We start from the raw sequence: 23,697 nt of genomic DNA on the forward strand, positions 1-23,697 counted from the left end.
TCAGGTCAGTGTGACTACTACTACTATAGACATGGTGTTTGTGTCGACACCATCAGGTCAGTGTGACTACTACTACTACTACAGACATGGTGTTGGTGTCGACACCATCAGGTCAGTGTGACTACTACTATAGACATGGTGTTGGTGTCTACACCATCAGGTCAGTGTGACTACTACTACAGACATGGTGTTGGTGTCTACACCATCAGGTCAGTGTGACTACTACTACAGACATGGTGTTGGTGTCTACACCATCAGGTCAGTGTGACTACTACTACAGACATGGTGTTGGTGTCTACACCATCAGGTCAGTGTGACTACTACTATAGACATGGTGTTGGTGTCTACACCATCAAGTCAGTGTGACTACTACTACAGACATGGTGTTGGTGTCTACACCATCAGGTCAGTGTGACTACTACTACTACAGACATGGTGTTGGTGTCTACACCATCAGGTCAGTGTGACTACTACTACTATAGACATGGTGTTGGTGTCTACACCATCAGGTCAGTGTGACTACTACTACAGACATGGTGTTGGTGTCTACACCATCAGGTCAGTGTGACTACTACTACAGACATGGTGTTGGTGTCTACACCATCAGGTCAGTGTGACTACTACTACAGACATGGTGTTGGTGTCTACACCATCAGGTCAGTGTGACTACTACTACAGACATGGTGTTTGTGTCTACACCATCAGGTCAGTGTGACTACTACTACAGACATGGTGTTGGTGTCTACACCATCAGGTCAGTGTGACTACTACTACAGACATGGTGTTGGTGTCTACACCATCAGGTCAGTGTGACTACTACTACTATAGACATGGTGTTGGTGTCTACACCATCAGGTCAGTGTGACTACTACTACAGACATGGTGTTGGTGTCTACACCATCAGGTCAGTGTGACTACTACTACAGACATGGTGTTGGTGTCTACACCATCAGGTCAGTGTGACTACTACTACAGACATGGTGTTGGTGTCTACACCATCAGGTCAGTGTGACTACTACTACAGACATGGTGTTGGTGTCTACACCATCAGGTCAGTGTGACTACTACTACAGACATGGTGTTGGTGTCTACACCATCAGGTCAGTGTGACTACTACTACAGACATGGTGTTGGTGTCTACACCATCAGGTCAGTGTGACTACTACTATAGACATGGTGTTGGTGTCTACACCATCAGGTCAGTGTGACTACTACTACTATAGACATGGTGTTGGTGTCTACACCATCAGGTCAGTGTGACTACTACTACTATAGACATGGTGTTGGTGTCTACACCATCAGGTCAGTGTGACTACTACTACTATAGACATGGTGTTGGTGTCTACACCATCAGGTCAGTGTGACTACTACTACTATAGACATGGTGTTGGTGTCTACACCATCAGGTCAGTGTGACTACTACTACTATAGACATGGTGTTGGTGTCTACACCATCAGGTCAGTGTGACTACTACTACTATAGACATGGTGTTGGTGTCTACACCATCAGGTCAGTGTGACTACTACTACTATAGACATGGTGTTGGTGTCTACACCATCAGGTCAGTGTGACTACTACTACAGACATGGTGTTGGTGTCTACACCATCAGGTCAGTGTGACTACTACTACAGACATGGTGTTGGTGTCTACACCATCAGGTCAGTGTGACTACTACTACAGACATGGTGTTGGTGTCTACACCATCAGGTCAGTGTGACTACTACTACAGACATGGTGTTGGTGTCTACACCATCAGGTCAGTGTGACTACTACTACAGACATGGTGTTGGTGTCTACACCATCAGGTCAGTGTGACTACTACTACAGACATGGTGTTGGTGTCTACACCATCAGGTCAGTGTGACTGCTACTATAGACATGGTGTTGGTGTCGACACCATCAGGTCAGTGTGACTACTATAGACATGGTGTTGGTGTCTACACCATCAGGTCAGTGTGACTACTACTACAGACATGGTGTTGGTGTCTACACCATCAGGTCAGTGTGACTACTACTACAGACATGGTGTTGGTGTCTACACCATCAGGTCAGTATGACTACTACTACAGACATGGTGTTGGTGTCTACACCATCAGGTCAGTGTGACTACTACTATAGACATGGTGTTGGTGTCTACACCATCAGGTCAGTGTGACTACTACTACAGACATGGTGTTGGTGTCTACACCATCAGGTCAGTGTGACTACTACTACTACAGACATGGTGTTGGTGTCTACACCATCAGGTCAGTGTGACTACTACTACAGACATGGTGTTGGTGTCTACACCATCAGGTCAGTGTGACTACTACTACAGACATGGTGTTGGTGTCTACACCATCAGGTCAGTGTGACTACTACTACTATAGACATGGTGTTGGTGTCGACACCATCAGGTCAGTGTGACTACTATAGACATGGTGTTGGTGTCTACACCATCAGGTCAGTGTGACTACTACTACAGACATGGTGTTGGTGTCTACACCATCAGGTCAGTGTGACTACTACTACAGACATGGTGTTGGTGTCTACACCATCAGGTCAGTGTGACTACTACTATAGACATGGTGTTGGTGTCTACACCATCAGGTCAGTGTGACTACTACTACAGACATGGTGTTGGTGTCTACACCATCAGGTCAGTGTGACTACTACTACAGACATGGTGTTGGTGTCTACACCATCAGGTCAGTGTGACTACTACTACTACAGACATGGTGTTGGTGTCTACACCATCAGGTCAGTGTGACTACTACTACAGACATGGTGTTGGTGTCTACACCATCAGGTCAGTATGACTACTACTACTATAGACATGGTGTTTGTGTCGACACCATCAGGTCAGTGTGACTACTACTACTACTACAGACATGGTGTTGGTGTCGACACCATCAGGTCAGTGTGACTACTACTACTATAGACATGGTGTTTGTGTCGACACCATCAGGTCAGTGTGACTACTACTACTACTACAGACATGGTGTTGGTGTCGACACCATCAGGTCAGTGTGACTACTACTATAGACATGGTGTTGGTGTCTACACCATCAAGTCAGTGTGACTACTACTACAGACATGGTGTTGGTGTCTACACCATCAGGTCAGTGTGACTACTACTACAGACATGGTGTTGGTGTCTACACCATCAGGTCAGTGTGACTACTACTACAGACATGGTGTTGGTGTCGACACCATCAGGTCAGTGTGACTACTACTACTATAGACATGGTGTTGGTGTCTACACCATCAGGTCAGTGTGACTACTACTACAGACATGGTGTTGGTGTCTACACCATCAGGTCAGTGTGACTACTACTACAGACATGGTGTTGGTGTCGACACCATCAGGTCAGTGTGACTACTACTACTATAGACATGGTGTTGGTGTCTACACCATCAGGTCAGTGTGACTACTACTACAGACATGGTGTTGGTGTCGACACCATCAGGTCAGTGTGACTACTACTACTATAGACATGGTGTTGGTGTCTACACCATCAGGTCAGTGTGACTACTACTACAGACATGGTGTTGGTGTCTACACCATCAGGTCAGTGTGACTACTACTACTATAGACATGGTGTTTGTGTCGACACCATCAGGTCAGTGTGACTACTACTACTACTACAGACATGGTGTTGGTGTCGACACCATCAGGTCAGTGTGACTACTACTACAGACATGGTGTTGGTGTCTACACCATCAGGTCAGTGTGACTACTACTACAGACATGGTGTTGGTGTCTACACCATCAGGTCAGTGTGACTACTACTACTATAGACATGGTGTTGGTGTCTACACCATCAGGTCAGTGTGACTACTACTACAGACATGGTGTTGGTGTCGACACCATCAGGTCAGTGTGACTACTACTACAGACATGGTGTTGGTGTCTACACCATCAGGTCAGTGTGACTACTACTACAGACATGGTGTTGGTGTCTACACCATCAGGTCAGTGTGACTACTACTACAGACATGGTGTTGGTGTCTACACCATCAGGTCAGTGTGACTACTACTATAGACATGGTGTTGGTGTCTACACCATCAGGTCAGTGTGACTACTACTACAGACATGGTGTTGGTGTCTACACCATCAGGTCAGTGTGACTACTACTATAGACATGGTGTTGGTGTCTACACCATCAGGTCAGTGTGACTACTACAGACATGGTGTTGGTGTCTACACCATCAGGTCAGTGTGACTACTACTACAGACATGGTGTTGGTGTCTACACCATCAGGTCAGTGTGACTACTACTACAGACATGGTGTTGGTGTCTACACCATCAGGTCAGTGTGACTACTACTACAGACATGGTGTTGGTGTCTACACCATCAGGTCAGTGTGACTACTACTATAGACATGGTGTTGGTGTCTACACCATCAGGTCAGTGTGACTACTACTACAGACATGGTGTTGGTGTCTACACCATCAGGTCAGTGTGACTACTACTACAGACATGGTGTTGGTGTCTACACCATCAGGTCAGTGTGACTACTACTACAGACATGGTGTTGGTGTCTACACCATCAGGTCAGTGTGACTACTACTACAGACATGGTGTTGGTGTCTACACCATCAGGTCAGTGTGACTACTACTACAGACATGGTGTTGGTGTCTACACCATCAGGTCAGTGTGACTACTACTACAGACATGGTGTTGGTGTCTACACCATCAGGTCAGTGTGACTACTACTACAGACATGGTGTTGGTGTCTACACCATCAGGTCAGTGTGACTACTACTACAGACATGGTGTTGGTGTCTACACCATCAGGTCAGTGTGACTACTACTACAGACATGGTGTTGGTGTCTACACCATCAGGTCAGTGTGACTACTACTACAGACATGGTGTTGGTGTCTACACCATCAGGTCAGTGTGACTACTACTACAGACATGGTGTTGGTGTCTACACCATCAGGTCAGTGTGACTACTACTACAGACATGGTGTTGGTGTCTACACCATCAGGTCAGTGTGACTACTACTACAGACATGGTGTTGGTGTCTACACCATCAGGTCAGTGTGACTACTACTACAGACATGGTGTTGGTGTCTACACCATCAGGTCAGTGTGACTACTACTACAGACATGGTGTTGGTGTCTACACCATCAGGTCAGTGTGACTACTACTACAGACATGGTGTTGGTGTCTACACCATCAGGTCAGTGTGACTACTACTACAGACATGGTGTTGGTGTCTACACCATCAGGTCAGTGTGACTACTACTACAGACATGGTGTTGGTGTCTACACCATCAGGTCAGTGTGACTACTACTACAGACATGGTGTTGGTGTCTACACCATCAGGTCAGTGTGACTACTACTACAGACATGGTGTTGGTGTCTACACCATCAGGTCAGTGTGACTACTACTACAGACATGGTGTTGGTGTCTACACCATCAGGTCAGTGTGACTACTACTACAGACATGGTGTTGGTGTCTACACCATCAGGTCAGTGTGACTACTACTACAGACATGGTGTTGGTGTCTACACCATCAGGTCAGTGTGACTACTACTACAGACATGGTGTTGGTGTCTACACCATCAGGTCAGTGTGACTACTACTACAGACATGGTGTTGGTGTCTACACCATCAGGTCAGTGTGACTACTACTACAGACATGGTGTTGGTGTCTACACCATCAGGTCAGTGTGACTACTACTACAGACATGGTGTTGGTGTCTACACCATCAGGTCAGTGTGACTACTACTACAGACATGGTGTTGGTGTCTACACCATCAGGTCAGTGTGACTACTACTACAGACATGGTGTTGGTGTCTACACCATCAGGTCAGTGTGACTACTACTACAGACATGGTGTTGGTGTCTACACCATCAGGTCAGTGTGACTACTACTACAGACATGGTGTTGGTGTCTACACCATCAGGTCAGTGTGACTACTACTACAGACATGGTGTTGGTGTCTACACCATCAGGTCAGTGTGACTACTACTACAGACATGGTGTTGGTGTCTACACCATCAGGTCAGTGTGACTACTACTACAGACATGGTGTTGGTGTCTACACCATCAGGTCAGTGTGACTACTACTACAGACATGGTGTTGGTGTCTACACCATCAGGTCAGTGTGACTACTACTACAGACATGGTGTTGGTGTCTACACCATCAGGTCAGTGTGACTACTACTACTAGACATGGTGTTGGTGTCTACACCATCAGGTCAGTGTGACTACTACTACTAAGACATGGTGTTGGTGTCTACACCATCAGGTCAGTGTGACTACTACTACAGACATGGTGTTGGTGTCTACACCATCAGGTCAGTGTGACTACTACTACAGACATGGTGTTGGTGTCTACACCATCAGGTCAGTGTGACTGCTACTATAGACATGGTGTTGGTGTCGACACCATCAGGTCAGTGTGACTACTATAGACATGGTGTTGGTGTCTACACCATCAGGTCAGTGTGACTACTACTACAGACATGGTGTTGGTGTCTACACCATCAGGTCAGTGTGACTACTACTACAGACATGGTGTTGGTGTCTACACCATCAGGTCAGTGTGACTACTACTACAGACATGGTGTTGGTGTCTACACCATCAGGTCAGTGTGACTACTACTACAGACATGGTGTTGGTGTCTACACCATCAGGTCAGTGTGACTACTACTACTACAGACATGGTGTTGGTGTCTACACCATCAGGTCAGTGTGACTACTACTACAGACATGGTGTTGGTGTCTACACCATCAGGTCAGTGTGACTACTACTACAGACATGGTGTTGGTGTCTACACCATCAGGTCAGTGTGACTACTACTATAGACATGGTGTTGGTGTCGACACCATCAGGTCAGTGTGACTACTATAGACATGGTGTTGGTGTCTACACCATCAGGTCAGTGTGACTACTACTACAGACATGGTGTTGGTGTCTACACCATCAGGTCAGTGTGACTACTACTACAGACATGGTGTTGGTGTCTACACCATCAGGTCAGTGTGACTACTACTATAGACATGGTGTTGGTGTCTACACCATCAGGTCAGTGTGACTACTACTACAGACATGGTGTTGGTGTCTACACCATCAGGTCAGTGTGACTACTACTACAGACATGGTGTTGGTGTCTACACCATCAGGTCAGTGTGACTACTACTACTACAGACATGGTGTTGGTGTCTACACCATCAGGTCAGTGTGACTACTACTACAGACATGGTGTTGGTGTCTACACCATCAGGTCAGTGTGACTACTACTACAGACATGGTGTTGGTGTCTACACCATCAGGTCAGTGTGACTACTACTACAGACATGGTGTTGGTGTCGACACCATCAGGTCAGTATGACTACTACTACTATAGACATGGTGTTTGTGTCGACACCATCAGGTCAGTGTGACTACTACTACTATAGACATGGTGTTTGTGTCGACACCATCAGGTCAGTGTGACTACTACTACTACTACAGACATGGTGTTGGTGTCGACACCATCAGGTCAGTGTGACTACTACTATAGACATGGTGTTGGTGTCTACACCATCAGGTCAGTGTGACTACTACTATAGACATGGTGTTGGTGTCTACACCATCAGGTCAGTGTGACTACTACTACAGACATGGTGTTGGTGTCTACACCATCAGGTCAGTGTGACTACTACTACAGACATGGTGTTGGTGTCTACACCATCAGGTCAGTGTGACTACTACTACTATAGACATGGTGTTTGTGTCGACACCATCAGGTCAGTGTGACTACTACTACTACTACAGACATGGTGTTGGTGTCGACACCATCAGGTCAGTGTGACTACTACTACTATAGACATGGTGTTGGTGTCTACACCATCAAGTCAGTGTGACTACTACTACAGACATGGTGTTGGTGTCTACACCATCAGGTCAGTGTGACTACTACTACAGACATGGTGTTGGTGTCTACACCATCAGGTCAGTGTGACTACTACTACAGACATGGTGTTGGTGTCGACACCATCAGGTCAGTGTGACTACTACTACTATAGACATGCTGTTGGTGTCTACACCATCAGGTCAGTGTGACTACTACTACAGACATGGTGTTGGTGTCTACACCATCAGGTCAGTGTGACTACTACTACAGACATGGTGTTGGTGTCTACACCATCAGGTCAGTGTGACTACTACTATAGACATGGTGTTGGTGTCTACACCATCAGGTCAGTGTGACTACTACTACAGACATGGTGTTGGTGTCGACACCATCAGGTCAGTGTGACTACTACTACTATAGACATGGTGTTGGTGTCTACACCATCAGGTCAGTGTGACTACTACTACAGACATGGTGTTGGTGTCGACACCATCAGGTCAGTGTGACTACTACTACTATAGACATGGTGTTGGTGTCTACACCATCAGGTCAGTGTGACTACTACTACAGACATGGTGTTGGTGTCTACACCATCAGGTCAGTGTGACTACTACTACTATAGACATGGTGTTTGTGTCGACACCATCAGGTCAGTGTGACTACTACTACTACTACAGACATGGTGTTGGTGTCGACACCATCAGGTCAGTGTGACTACTACTATAGACATGGTGTTGGTGTCTACACCATCAGGTCAGTGTGACTACTACTACAGACATGGTGTTGGTGTCTACACCATCAGGTCAGTGTGACTACTACTACAGACATGGTGTTGGTGTCTACACCATCAGGTCAGTGTGACTACTACTACAGACATGGTGTTGGTGTCTACACCATCAGGTCAGTGTGACTACTACTATAGACATGGTGTTGGTGTCTACACCATCAAGTCAGTGTGACTACTACTACAGACATGGTGTTGGTGTCTACACCATCAGGTCAGTGTGACTACTACTACTACAGACATGGTGTTGGTGTCTACACCATCAGGTCAGTGTGACTACTACTACTATAGACATGGTGTTGGTGTCTACACCATCAGGTCAGTGTGACTACTACTACAGACATGGTGTTGGTGTCGACACCATCAGGTCAGTGTGACTACTACTACAGACATGGTGTTGGTGTCTACACCATCAGGTCAGTGTGACTACTACTACAGACATGGTGTTGGTGTCTACACCATCAGGTCAGTGTGACTACTACTACAGACATGGTGTTGGTGTCTACACCATCAGGTCAGTGTGACTACTACTATAGACATGGTATTGGTGTCTACACCATCAGGTCAGTGTGACTACTACTATAGACATGGTGTTGGTGTCTACACCATCAGGTCAGTGTGACTACTACTACAGACATGGTGTTGGTGTCTACACCATCAGGTCAGTGTGACTACTACTACTATAGACATGGTGTTGGTGTCTACACCATCAGGTCAGTGTGACTACTACAGACATGGTGTTGTGATGATGTCGTTGTGTGGTTAAACGTGAACCCTGTAGGAGATAACACTCACAGCTATCCTCCAATCACAATGTTTACTTAAATTAGACTAATAGGAAAATGTAAGTTAATTTTATACATTAAGATTGTAAACATTGTAACGTTGGGCAGTCTGGAGTACGTCTTTATACACCTAAACACAGGGCATGGAGAGAACAGAGGACTTCATTATACACCTGTGAACGCTGTAGTATATTATATATCCAGCAGTAAGAGCCTGCTGTTTTTAATCTCACACACGCTCTCTCATTAACTAAACAGGAGGCAAAATGTTAGCTAGCCAGCTACAACCCAACGCCTACAACAGGAAAAAATTAACATTTAGCTACAGTAGCTAGCTAGAAAATATTTTCTGGATGTTCCTCTCCCCGACAAACCGTTGCTTTACTTACAAAAGAAAAAACACGAGGAGGAGAACAAGGACTACCACTTAGCAGGGGAATATTTTCAACGTTTTCTGTGTACATTTTGAGAAACTCAAATGTTTTCCAGCTGTTTTGTGGTGCGCTATGTTCTTCCGCTTTTGTGTAGTTTCTGTCCCGTGTTGATGATGCGCTCAAGCAGGCTACCTGTGTGCAGAGCTCTATTGCTGAGCATGGAACACAACTTCTTCTTCTTTAAGGTTTTATGGCACTACACCTACTGGTGCACTGCTGCCACCTACTGTACAGGGTAGTGAAGCACTACATATTCTAACTTCCTTATTTAGGTACAGAAATTAAAATACAATTACTGCAGGCATTCTGTTAATTGCTTAAAAGCTTTAAGGAAAAATATAGTCATATTTTCACAGTCCATTTTTTGTTTTGTTTTTTGACTAATTAAGGAAAATATATGCTGTTTAAAAATAGGGTTTAGTATTTTATGTATTGTAGACCTATGTGTTATTGGTTAAATTACAAAAACACATGTAGTTTGTCGTCATAGAACATGAAAACAGCATTCAGGGGACCAGAAGAGAATGATAAACAGCATTCAGGGGACCAGAAGAGAATGATAAACAGCATTCAGGGGACCAGAAGAGAATGATTAACAGCATTCAGGGGACCAGAAGAGAATGATAAACAGCATTCAGGGGACCAGAAGAGAATGATTAACAGCATTCAGGGACCAGAAGAGAATGATAGACAGCATTCAGGGACCAGAAGAGAATGATAAACAGCATTCAGGGACCAGAAGAGAATGATAAACAGCATTCAGGGGACCAGAAGAGAATGATAAACAGCATTCAGGGGACCAGAAGAGAATGATTAACAGCATTCAGGGACCAGAAGAGAATGATAGACAGCATTCAGGGACCAGAAGAGAATGATAAACAGCATTCAGGGGACCAGAAGAGAATGATAAACAGCATTCAGGGACCAGAAGAGAATGATAAACAGCATTCAGGGGACCAGAAGAGAATGATAAACAGCATTCAGGGGACCAGAAGAGAATGATAAACAGCATTCAGGGGCCAGAAGAGAATGATAAACAGCATTCAGGGGACCAGAAGAGAATGATAAACAGCATTCAGGGGACCAGAAGAGAATGATAAACAGCATTCAGGGACCAGAAGAGAATGATAAACAGCATTCAGGGGACCAGAAGAGAATGATAAACAGCATTCAGGGACCAGAAGAGAATGATAAACAGCATTCAGGGGACCAGAAGAGAATGATAAACAGCATTCAGGGACCAGAAGAGAATGATAAACAGCATTCAGGGGACCAGAAGAGAATGATAAACAGCATTCAGGGACCAGAAGAGAATGATAAACAGCATTCAGGGACCAGAAGAGAATGATAAACAGCATTCGGGGACCAGAAGAGAATGATAAACAGCATTCAGGGGACCAGAAGAGAATGATAAACAGCATTCAGGGACCAGAAGAGAATGATAAACAGCATTCAGGGGACCAGAAGAGAATGATAAACAGCATTCAGGGGACCAGAAGAGAATGAGATTTCAACCATAAACCAGATATAAATAAACATTTTCATGACGTCAAAAACACTTAATCTGGTTGTGATCTGGTTATATGACGTCCCGACCAGATTTCAACCAGTAAAAGACGTCTTTATGACATTGTATTCCCACTGGGACTAGTTTCATCTGGACAAACGGTTGCTCAGCAACCGGACAACAATGTGATCCGTGGAGAAAAAAGTTCCAATGCTTGGATGATAACTGTGAGGGTTTATCGAATCAGGAACAAATCCTCAGATCTCTAAGACATTAATAAACTTGAAGTAGGACCTTAGTCCAGGGCTAAGACAAGGCCTTGAAGTAGGACCTTAGTCCAGGGCTAAGACAAGGCCTTGAAGTAGGACCTTAGTCCAGGGCTAAGACAAGGCCTTGAAGTAGGACCTTAGTCCAGGGCTAAGACAAGGCCTTGAAGTAGGACCTTAGTCCAGGGCTAAGACAAGGCCTTGAAGTAGGACCTTAGTCCAGGGCTAAGACAAGGCCTTGAAGTAGGACCTTAGTCCAGGGCTAAGACAAGGCCTTGAAGTAGGACCTTAGTCCAGGGCTAAGACAAGGCCTTGAAGTAGGACCTTAGTCCAGGGCTAAGACAAGGCCTTGAAGTAGGACCTTAGTCCAGGGCTAAGACAAGGCCTTGAAGTAGGACCTTAGTCCAGGGCTAAGACAAGGCCTTGAAGTAGGACCTTAGTCCAGGGCTAAGACAAGGCCTTGAAGTAGGACCTTAGTCCAGGGCTAAGACAAGGCCTTGAAGTAGGACCTTAGTCCAGGGCTAAGACAAGGCCTTGAAGTAGGACCTTAGTCCAGGGCTCAGACAAGGCCTTGAAGTAGGACCTTAGTCCAGGGCTAAGACAAGGCCTTGAAGTAGGACCTTAGTCCAGGGCTAAGACAAGGCCTTGAAGTAGGACCTTAGTCCAGGGCTAAGACAAGGCCTTGAAGTAGGACCTTAGTCCAGGGCTAAGACAAGGCCTTGAAGTAGGACCTTAGTCCAGGGCTAAGACAAGGCCTTGAAGTAGGACCTTAGTCCAGGGCTAAGACAAGGCCTTGAAGTAGGACCTTAGTCCAGGGCTAAGACAAGGCCTTGAAGTAGGACCTTAGTCCAGGGCTAAGACAAGGCCTTGAAGTAGGACCTTAGTCCAGGGCTAAGACAAGGCCTTGAAGTAGGACCTTAGTCCAGGGCTAAGACAAGGCCTTGAAGTAGGACCTTAGTCCAGGGCTAAGACAAGGCCTTGAAGTAGGACCTTAGTCCAGGGCTAAGACAAGGCCTTGAAGTAGGACCTTAGTCCAGGGCTAAGACAAGGCCTTGAAGTAGGACCTTAGTCCAGGGCTAAGACAAGGCCTTGAAGTAGGACCTTAGTCCAGGGCTAAGACAAGGCCTTGAAGTAGGACCTTAGTCCAGGGCTAAGACAAGGCCTTGAAGTAGGACCTTAGTCCAGGGCTAAGACAAGGCCTTGAAGTAGGACCTTAGTCCAGGGCTAAGACAAGGCCTTGAAGTAGGACCTTAGTCCAGGGCTAAGACAAGGCCTTGAAGTAGGACCTTAGTCCAGGGCTAAGACAAGGCCTTGAAGTAGGACCTTAGTCCAGGGCTAAGACAAGGCCTTGAAGTAGGACCTTAGTCCAGGGCTAAGACAAGGCCTTGAAGTAGGACCTTAGTCCAGGGCTAAGACAAGGCCTTGAAGTAGGACCTTAGTCCAGGGCTAAGACAAGGCCTTGAAGTAGGACCTTAGTCCAGGGCTAAGACAAGGCCTTGAAGTAGGACCTTAGTCCAGGGCTAAGACAAAGCCTTGAAGTAGGACCTTAGTCCAGGGCTAAGACAAAGCCTTGAAGTAGGACCTTAGTCCAGGGCTAAGACAAGGCCTTGAAGTAGGCTACAAGGAGTGGAACGTTAGCCTAACAGATTGGTTCGCAGACTAGGTTAGGGCTGCTTGTCCGCCACTGCTGGAAGTGGAGCGATAAGACTTGTTGTTTTTTTTAATTGAAATTGTGTTGTATTATAGTTTGTTAATAAAGCTTTATTGTGTTTCTGGTAGTTGCGCGGTTGGCTGCAGGAGACGGTCCAGTCATTCAGAGTGACCAATGAGGAGCTGAGAGACACCGCTAACTCCACTGATCTCCAGGACTGTAACAAGCTCTGTCACGTGAGATATAACACTTCATTTACAAACAGAAATCACAAAGCAGCAACCTTCAAAATGCCTTTCAAAAAGGGCTGAAAGCTTCTAGGAAACATTTAAATAAGACTAGCACTCCCCTTCTAATTCTACCGCCCCTGCCTCGCTTCCCCCTGCCTCGCTTCCCCCTGCCTCGCTTCCCCCTGCCTCGCTTCCCCCTGCCTCGCTTCCCCCTGCCTCGCTTCCCCCTGCCTCGCTACCCCCTGCCTCGCTCCCCCCTGCCTCTACCTCTCCTCTACCTCTCCTCTACCTCGCTTCCCCCTGCCTCGCTTCCCCCTGCCTCGCTTCCCCCTGCCTCGCTTCCCCCTGCCTCGCTTCCCCCTGCCTCGCTACCCCCTGCCTCGCTACCCCCTGCCTCGCTACCCCCTGCCTCGCTACCCCCTGCCTCGCTTCCCCCTGCCTCGCTTCCCCTTGCCTCGCTACCCCCTGCCTCGCTTCCCCCTGCCTCGCTTCCCCCTGCCTCGCTTCCCCCTGCCTCGCTTCCCCCTGCCTCGCTTCCCCCTGCCTCGCCTCGCTTCCCCCTGCCTCGCCTCGCTTCCCCCTGCCTCGCTTCCCCCTGCCTCGCTTCCCCCTGCCTCGCTCCCCCTGCCTCGCTTCCCCTGCCTCTACCTCTCCTCTACCTCTCCTCTACCTTCCCCCTGCCTCGCTTCCCCTGCCTCGCTACCCCCTGCCTCGCTTCCCCCTGCCTCGCTTCCCCCTGCCTCGCTTCCCCCTGCCTCTACCTCTCCTCTGCCTCGCTTCCCCCTGCCTCGTTTCCCCCTGCCTCGCTTCCCCCTGCCTCGCTTCCCCCTGCCTCGCTTCCCCCTGCCTCTACCTCTCCTCTGCCTCTCCTCTGCCTCGCTTCCCCCTGCCTCGCTTCCCCGTCTCTACCTCCTCTACCTCTCCTCTGCCTCGCTTCCCCCTGCCTCGCTTCCCCCTGCCTCTACCTCCTCTGCCTCTACCTCCTCTGCCTCGCTTCCCCCTGCCTCTACCTCTCCTCTGCCTCGCTTCCCCCTGCCTCGCTTCCCCCTGCCTCTGCCTCTCCTCTGCCTCGCTTCCCCCTGCCTCGCTTCCCCCTGTCTCTACCTCCTCTACCTCTCCTCTGCCTCGCTTCCCCCTGCCTCTACCTCCTCTACTTCTCCTCTGCCTCGCATCTCCTCCCTACCTGTCCACCTCCACCTCGCCTCTCTCCTACCTGTCCACCTCCTCTCCTACCTGTCCACCTCCTCTCCTACCTGTCCTCCACCTCTCCTACCTGTCCTCTACCTGTCCTCTACCTGTCCCATACCTGTCCTCTACCTGTCCCATACCTGTCCTCTACCTGTCCTCTACCTGTCCCATACCTGTCCCATATCTGTCCTCTACCTGTCCTCTACCTGTCCTCTACCTGTCCTCTACCTGTCCTCTCTCCTACCTGTCCTCTCTCCTACCTGTCCTCTCTCCTACCTGTCCTCTCTCCTACCTGTCCACCTCCTCTTCTCCACCTCCTCCACCTCTCCTACCTGTCCTTTACCTGTCCTCTCTCCTACCTGTCCTCTGTCCTTTACCTGTCCTCTCTCCTACCTGTCCTCTGTCCTTTACCTGTCCTCTCTTCTACCTTTCCTCTACCTGTCCTCTCTTCTACCTTTCCTCTACCTGTCCTCTACCTCTCCTACCTGTCCTCTACCTCTCCTACCTGTCCTCTACCTCTCCTACCTGTCCTCTACCTCTCCTACCTGTCCTCTACCTCTCCTACCTGTCCTCTCTCCTACCTGTCCACCTCCTCTTCTCCACCTCCTCCACCTCTCCTACCTGTCCTTTACCTGTCCTCTCTCCTACCTGTCCTCTGTCCTTTACCTGTCCTCTCTCCTACCTGTCCTCTGTCCTTTACCTGTCCTCTCTCCTACCTGTCCTCTGTCCTTTACCTGTCCTCTCTCCTACCTGTCCTCTCCTTCTGTCTGTAGTGTCTCCAGGTGAAGATGTCAGGTCGAGGTTTCCCCTGGTCCAGACTCTTCATGGCTTTATTGGTGTTTGCTGCTGGGTTTATTACACACGACATCCGGTCACGTGGCTCCTTCACAGGTACACACACACCACACCACACCACACCACACCACACCACATACACACACCACACCACACACACACCACACCACACACACACACACCACACCACACCACACACACACACACCACACCACACCACACCACACCACCCCACCACCACCACACCACATACACACACCACACACACACACCACACACCACACACCACACATACACAGTTCCCATGCAACTGTAAACCAATCTGTGTGTGTGTGTGTAGACTCCTCCACAGCAAGCTATCTCCACAGTTCAGGGGTGATGGGCGTGTCTCAACAGGCCTGGAGCAAAGTCACCCTCTACTCACAGCAGGGCTTCAGGTAACCTCTGACCCCTGACTAACCCAGAGCTGGGAAATCATGTTCGCTTCATCAGCGTATCTCTGAGGATGCATTTAGAAATAACTTCCAAATTCATTTGTCGGTCAGTTTATTTAAAAATATAAGTCCATTATCTGTTATCAGGGTTTTAGACATTCTCTGTGTAGACTGAAGTCATTTTTTAAAAATCTAAAATAACAATGATCTTGGTATAATTTTGTCCCGTGTGTGTAGCTGGCTGGATACCAACACTCCCTACTACTACTCAGAGTGTGTCCGCGTGTTGAGTCCGGTACTGGAGAACAACTGGGAGAGAATTAAAAACGCTGCGGTCTACATCTCGCAGCTCGCAACACAACTCATCGACTGGACCAATCACAACACACCCCTACTAGTAGAATGGGTAAGACGCACACTTTGTTCTATTGTTTTGTGGCGTCGCTACCGTTTTGGTGTTCCGCTACCGTTTTGGTGTCGCTACCGTTTTGGTGTCGCTACCGTTTTGGTGTTCCGCTACCGTTTTGGTGTCGCTACCGTTTTGGTGTCGCTACCGTTTTGGTGTTCCGCTACCGTTTTGGTGTTCCGCTACCGTTTTGGTGTTCCGCTACCGTTTTGGTGTTCCGCTACCGTTTTGGTGTTCCGCTACCGTTTTGGTGTGTCGCTACCGTTTTGGTGTGTCGCTACCGTTTTGGTGTTCCGCTACCGTTTTGGTGTTCCGCTACCGTTTTGGTGTCGCTACCGTTTTGGTGTCGCTACCTGTTGCTACTGTTTGGTGTCGCTACCGTTTGGTGTCGCTACCGTTTGGTGTCGCTACCGTTTGGTGTCGCTACCGCGTGGCGTCGCTACCGCTTGGCGTCGATACCGCGTGGCGTCGCTACCGTTTGGCGTCGCTACCGTTTGGCGTCGCTACCGTTTGGCGTCGCTACCGTTTGGCGTCGCTACCGTTTGGCGTCGCTACCGTTTGGTGTCGCTACGCTACCGTTTGGTGTCGTTACGCTACCGTTTGGTGTTGCTACCGTTTGGTGTCGCTACCTGTTGCTACTGTTTGGTGTCGCTACCGCGTGGCGTCGCTACCGCTTGGTGTTGATACCGTTTGGTGTTGATGGCCATGAGTCCCAGCTCCTCAAAATGTTAAAGGGATACTTCAGGATTTTGGCAATGAAGCTCTTCATATATTTAATGTGAATGTCTCAGCATCCAGTATGAAGGACATTGGAAGTCGTTTTGCGAGATAATGTTAACTAGTGTTAGCCAAATGACTGGAAGTCTACCAGAACATCCCGTACACTTCCAGTCATTTCGCTGACCTGTTCAACTCTGAACCCCTCTGGTGGCAATTTCTAAACTACACAGAATATTGTATACTACCCTCACATGACACAGAATATTGTATATTTGTATACTAAGTACATTTCTGTTTTAAAAACTAAGTCCTGTTGTGGGATTCTCAAACAATGTGATTAATACTGTTCCAAAATGATTTAAAAAACTAATAAAATAAAATAATCTCTGGGGACCTAGATAACAGTGGCATGAAGGAGGACCTAGATAACAGTGGCATGAAGGAGGACCTAGATAACAGTGGTATGAAGGAGGACCTAGATAACAGTGGTATGAAGGAGGACCTAGATAACAGTGGTATGAAGGAGGACCTAGATAACAGTGGTATGAAGGAGGACCTAGATAACAGTGGTATGAAGGAGGACCTAGATAACAGTGGTATGAAGGAGGACCTAGATAACAGTGGCATGAAGGAGGACCTAGATAACAGTGGCATGAAGGAGGACCTAGATAACAGTGGTATGAAGGAGGACCTAGATAACAGTGGTATGAAGGAGGACCTAGATAACAGTGGTATGAAGGAGGACCTAGATAACAGTGGTATGAAGGAGGACCTAGATAACAGTGGTATGAAGGAGGACCTAGATAACAGTGGTATGAAGGAGGACCTAGATAACAGTGGCATGAAGGAGGACCTAGATAACAGTGGCATGAAGGAGGACCTAGATAACAGTGGCATGAAGGAGGACCTAGATAACAGTGGCATGAAGGAGGACCTAGATAACAGTGGCATGAAGGAGGACCTAGATAACAGTGGCATGAAGGAGGACCTAGATAACAGTGGTATGAAGGAGGACCTAGATAACAGTGGTATGAAGGAGGACCTAGATAACAGTGGTATGAAGGAGGACCTAGATAACAGTGGTATGAAGGAGGACCTAGATAACAGTGGTATGAAGGAGGACCTAGATAACAGTGGCATGAAGGAGGACCTAGATAACAGTGGCATGAAGGAGGACCTAGATAACAGTGGCATGAAGGAGGACCTAGATAACAGTGGCATGAAGGAGGACCTAGATAACAGTGGCATGAAGGAGGACCTAGATAACAGTGGCATGAAGGAGGACCTAGATAACAGTGGTATGAAGGAGGACCTAGATAACAGTGGTATGAAGGAGGACCTAGATAACAGTGGTATGAAGGAGGACCTAGATAACAGTGGTATGAAGGAGGACCTAGATAACAGTGGTATGAAGGAGGACCTAGATAACAGTGGTATGAAGGAGGACCTAGATAACAGTGGCATGAAGGAGGACCTAGATAACAGTGGCATGAAGGAGGACCTAGATAACAGTGGTATGAAGGAGGACCTAGATAACAGTGGTATGAAGGAGGACATCTGACTCTGGGGGACCTAGATAAAGGGCTTCGTTGGTGCCAGTATGTTGCCTACAGACAGCAGGCTGGTTTTAAACCAGGTTCCAGACTGTCTCTCCAGACTGTCTCTCCAGACTGTCTCTCTCCAGACTGTCTCTCCAGACTGAGAGACTGTGTCTCTCCAGACTGTGTCTCTCCAGACTGTGTCTCTCCAGACTGTGTCTCTCCAGACTGTGTCTCTCCAGACTGTGTCTCTCCAGACTGTGTCTCTCCAGACTGTCTCTCCAGACTGTCTCTCCAGACTGTCTCTCCAGACTGTCTCTCTCCAGACTGTCTCTCTCCAGACTGTGTCTCTCCAGACTGTGTCTCTCCAGACTGTGTCTCTCCAGACTGTGTCTCTCCAGACTGTGTCTCTCCAGACTGTCTCTCTCCAGACTGTCTCTCTCCAGACTGTCTCTCTCCAGACTGTCTCTCTCCAGAGACTGTCTCCCGGCCGTATGGAGACAGTGGATGGAATGTTTGTGTTTTCTGTTCCCCAGCTGAGTTCCAGCACTCCGGACTGTGTGTTCCTGCTGATAGACTATCTGAAGCAGCTGTTACTCTTCCTCCATACCAACTACCTGCTGCCAGCCTTCACACACGCCTCCCATCTAACAGTACAGGCCTGGACGGCACTGCAGGACTCCTGCAGGTAGGTACCCCTCCCATCTAACAGTACAGGATCTATACCCGGTCTGATCTGATCTGAACGGTGAGGAGGGAGAGGGGTGCTGCTCTAGGAGGCTGGGGAGGGGCCGTACTGACCCGGGGAGGAGGGAGAGGGGTGCTGCTCTAGGAAGCTGGGGAGGGGCCGTACTGACACGGGGAGGAGGGAGAGGGGTGCTGCTCTAGGAGGCTGGGGAGGGGCCGTACTGACACGGGGAGGAGGGAGAGGGGTGCTGCTCTAGGAGGCTGGGGAGGGGCCGTACTGACACGGGGAGGAGGGAGAGGGGTGCTGCTCTAGGAGGCTGGGGAGGGGCCGTACTGACCCGGGGAGGAGGGAGAGGGGTGCTGCTCTAGGAGGCTGGGGAGGGGCCGTACTGACCCGGGGAGGAGGGAGAGGGGTGCTGCTCTAGGAGGCTGGGGAGGGGCCGTACTGACCCGGGGAGGAGGGAGAGGGGTGCTGCTCTAGGAGGCTGGGGAGGGGCCGTACTGACCCGGGGAGGAGGGAGAGGGGTGCTGCTCTAGGAGGCTGGGGAGGGGCCGTACTGACACGGGGAGGAGGGAGAGGGGTGCTGCTCTAGGAGGCTGGGGAGGGGCCGTACTGACCCGGTGGGGAGGGAGAGGGGTGCTGCTCTAGTAGACTAATAGGTTACTTATCAAATATGATGACGTAGTACCCGTGTTGAATGCATTAAACTGGGAGAAACTAGCTAACGGTAGCTAGCTAGGCTAACTGAGGCTGCATGTGCTTTCTCATCCTACAGTTACCAGTTAAAACATCTCCATTGAACATCAAGTAGCAGACGACCTGTTGGCTCTTGGTGGTTGTAACTGATCAGATATCTCCTGCCCTACATGGAGCGATGCTTTATGACTGTAGCCTGTCTTTCTCCTTTAACTTCTCATTCCATTCATCAGATATCTCCTATCTCCTGTCCTACATGGAGCGATGCTTTATGACTGTAGCCTGTCATTCCCCTTTAACTTCTCATTCCATTCATCAGATATCTCCTATCTCCTGCCCTACATGGAGCGATGCTTTATGACTGTAGCCTGTTGCCACTTTGATGACTTATGACTGGCCAACAACAAGATCCACGCTCCGCTCTGGTGAAAAGCAAGAGCAGCAGCATAAATACAAATCTCTCTCTCTGTCTACTGCTGCAGTCGTGTTCGGATCTGTACGGGTCCTTCCAGACAAGTCAGTTAGAATTACCCATACCCAAGACCCGTGAAAATCATATCAGAACCAACCCAAGACCCGTGAAAATCATATCAGAACCAACCCAAGACCCGTGAAAATCATATCAGAACCAACCCAAGGCCCGTGAAAATCATATCAGAACCAACCCAGGACATTATTTAGCGTTCTGGATCCGGGCACCCTCGGCTTTAATTGTTCCTGAGTGTCTCTCTGTGATACCAGAACACAGTAAATGTGTTTTAATAGTGGTGTAATTGTTCCTGGGTAATTGTTCCTGGGTGTCTGTATTAATTCTGTCTGTGTTCCAGTGGGGAGGTGTCTGTATGTATTCTGTCTGTGTTCCAGTGGGGAGGTGTCTGTATGTATTCTGTCTGTGTTCCAGTGGGGAGGTGTCTGTATGTATTCTGTCTGTGTTCCAGTGGGGAGGTGTCTGTATTAATTCTGTCTGTGTGTTCCAGTGGGGAGGTGTCTGTATGTATTCTGTCTGTGTTCCAGTGGGGAGGTGTCTGTATGTATTCTGTCTGTGTTCCAGTGGGGAGGTGTCTGTATGTATTCTGTCTGTGTTCCAGTGGGGAGGTGTCTGTATTAATTCTGTCTGTGTGTTCCAGTGGGGAGGTGTCTGTATTAATTCTGTCTGTGTGTTCCAGTGGGGAGGTGTCTGCATCATGCCTCCAGACCTACGCCCTCTCTCTGACCAACTCTACCTGGCACCTGCTACAAGACACCACCAACGCCATCAAGACCTGGATACAAGACCTGCTCCACACCTGATACACACACACACACACACATACTGATACACACACACACATACTGATACACACACACACACAGATCCACACATACTTTATGCACATACACGCTTTAAACACAGTCTGAGACTCTTTGCTTGTGTTGCTTTGACCTCCTCCCTCCTCAATCTCGCTCTCACTCTGACTCTCTCATGGGCTTTATTGGCATGGGACATGTGTTTACATTACCAAGGGATATAAACAACAGTCCGTCACTAGCTAGGTGATATAAACAACGGTCTGTCGCTAGCTAGGTGATATAAACAGTCCGTCACTAGCTAGGTGATATAAACAACGGTCTGTCGCTAGCTAGGTGATATAAACAACAGTCTGTCACTAGCTAGGTGATATAAACAACAGTCCGTCACTAGCTAGGTGATATAAACAACAGTCTGTCACTAGCTAGGTGATATAAACAGTCTGTCACTAGCTAGGTGATATAAACAACAGTCCGTCACTAGCTAGGTGATATAAACAACAGTCTGTCACTAGCTAGGTGATATAAACAACAGTCCGTCACTAGCTAGGTGATATAAACAACAGTCTGTCGCTAGCTAGGTGATATAAACAGTCTGTCACTAGCTAGGTGATATAAACAACAGTCCGTCACTAGCTAGGTGATATAAACAACAGTCTGTCACTAGCTAGGTGATATAAACAACAGTCCGTCACTAGCTAGGTGATATAAACAACAGTCTGTCGCTAGCTAGGTGATATAAACAGTCTGTCACTAGCTAGGTGATATAAACAACAGTCCGTCACTAGCTAGGTGATATAAACAACAGTCTGTCACTAGCTAGGTGATATAAACAGTCCGTCACTAGCTAGGTGATATAAACAACAGTCTGTCACTAGCTAGGTGATATAAACAACAGTCCGTCACTAGCTAGGTGATATAAACAACAGTCTGTCACTAGCTAGGTGATATAAACAACAGTCCGTCACTAGCTAGGTGATATAAACAACAGTCTGTCGCTAGCTAGGTGATATAAACAACAGTCTGTCACTAGCTAGGTGATATAAACAGTCTGTCACTAGCTAGGGGATATAAACAACAGTCCGTCACTAGCTAGGTGATATAAACAACAGTCTGTCGCTAGCTAGGTGATATAAACAACGGTCTGTCGCTAGCTAGGTGATATAAACAGTCCGTCACTAGCTAGGTGATATAAACAACGGTCTGTCGCTAGCTAGGTGATATAAACAACAGTCTGTCACTAGCTAGGTGATATAAACAACAGTCCGTCACTAGCTAGGTGATATAAACAACAGTCTGTCACTAGCTAGGTGATATAAACAGTCTGTCACTAGCTAGGTGATATAAACAACAGTCCGTCACTAGCTAGGTGATATAAACAACAGTCCGTCACTAGCTAGGTGATATAAACAACAGTCTGTCGCTAGCTAGGTGATATAAACAGTCTGTCACTAGCTAGGTGATATAAACAACAGTCCGTCACTAGCTAGGTGATATAAACAACAATCTGTCACTAGCTAGGTGATATAAACAACAGTCCGTCACTAGCTAGGTGATATAAACAACAGTCTGTCGCTAGCTAGGTGATATAAACAGTCTGTCACTAGCTAGGTGATATAAACAACAGTCCGTCACTAGCTAGGTGATATAAACAACAGTCTGTCACTAGCTAGGTGATATAAACAGTCCGTCACTAGCTAGGTGATATAAACAACAGTCTGTCGCTAGCTAGGTGATATAAACAGTCCGTCACTAGCTAGGTGATATAAACAACAGTCTGTCGCTAGCTAGGTGATATAAACAGTCTGTCGCTAGCTAGGTGATATAAACAACAGTCCGTCACTAGCTAGGTGATATAAACAACAGTCTGTCACTAGCTAGGTGATATAAACAACAGTCCGTCACTAGCTAGGTGATATAAACAACAGTCTGTCGCTAGCTAGGTGATATAAACAACAGTCTGTCACTAGCTAGGTGATATAAACAGTCTGTCACTAGCTAGGTGATATAAACAACTGTCTGTCACTAGCTAGGTGATATAAACAGTCCGTCACTAGCTAGGTGATATAAACAACAGTCCGTCACTAGCTAGGTGATATAAACAACAGTCTGTCACTAGCTAGGGGATATAAACAACAGTCTGTCACTAGCTAGGTGATATAAACAACAGTCTGTCGCTAGCTAGGTGATATAAACAACAGTCTGTCGCTAGCTAGGTGATATAAACAACAGTCTGTCGCTAGCTAGGTGATATAAACAACAGTCTGTCACTAGCTAGGTGATATAAACAGTCTGTCACTAGCTAGGTGATATAAACAACAGTCCGTCGCTAGCTAGGTGATATAAACAACAGTCCGTCACTAGCTAGGTGATATAAACAACAGTCTGTCACTAGCTAGGTGATATAAACAACAGTCCGTCACTAGCTAGGTGATAT

At 47.7% G+C, this 23,697-nt stretch overlaps 1 protein-coding gene across 50 annotated transcripts in view; it reads left to right on the forward strand.

Annotated features, from left to right (window-relative positions):
- Positions 1-23,697, forward strand: part of tmem214 (transmembrane protein 214) — an 82,208-nt gene that overhangs the window by 56,124 nt on the left and 2,387 nt on the right. For 14 of the 50 annotated variants that reach the window (XM_082977115.1, XM_082977147.1, XM_082977150.1 and 11 more), the window contains exons 12-18: positions 13,407-13,514; positions 15,470-15,587; positions 15,832-15,928; positions 16,163-16,331; positions 19,126-19,277; positions 20,801-20,957; positions 21,069-23,659. In XM_082977115.1, the coding sequence (XP_082833241.1) occupies positions 13,407-13,514; positions 15,470-15,587; positions 15,832-15,928; positions 16,163-16,331; positions 19,126-19,277; positions 20,801-20,957; positions 21,069-21,263 (996 nt within the window). In that variant the 3' untranslated portion in view covers positions 21,264-23,659. Of the gene's footprint in view, positions 1-13,406; positions 13,515-15,469; positions 15,588-15,831; positions 15,929-16,162; positions 16,332-19,125; positions 19,278-20,800; positions 20,958-21,068; positions 23,691-23,697 lie in introns of all 50 variants that reach the window. The other 36 variants (XM_082977122.1, XM_082977156.1, XM_082977159.1 and 33 more) reach the window with 34 other exon arrangements.

Source organism: Salmo salar, chromosome 06 (genome assembly GCF_965601325.2).
Source record: "Salmo salar chromosome 06, fSalSal1, whole genome shotgun sequence".
NCBI lineage: Eukaryota > Metazoa > Chordata > Actinopteri > Salmoniformes > Salmonidae > Salmo > Salmo salar.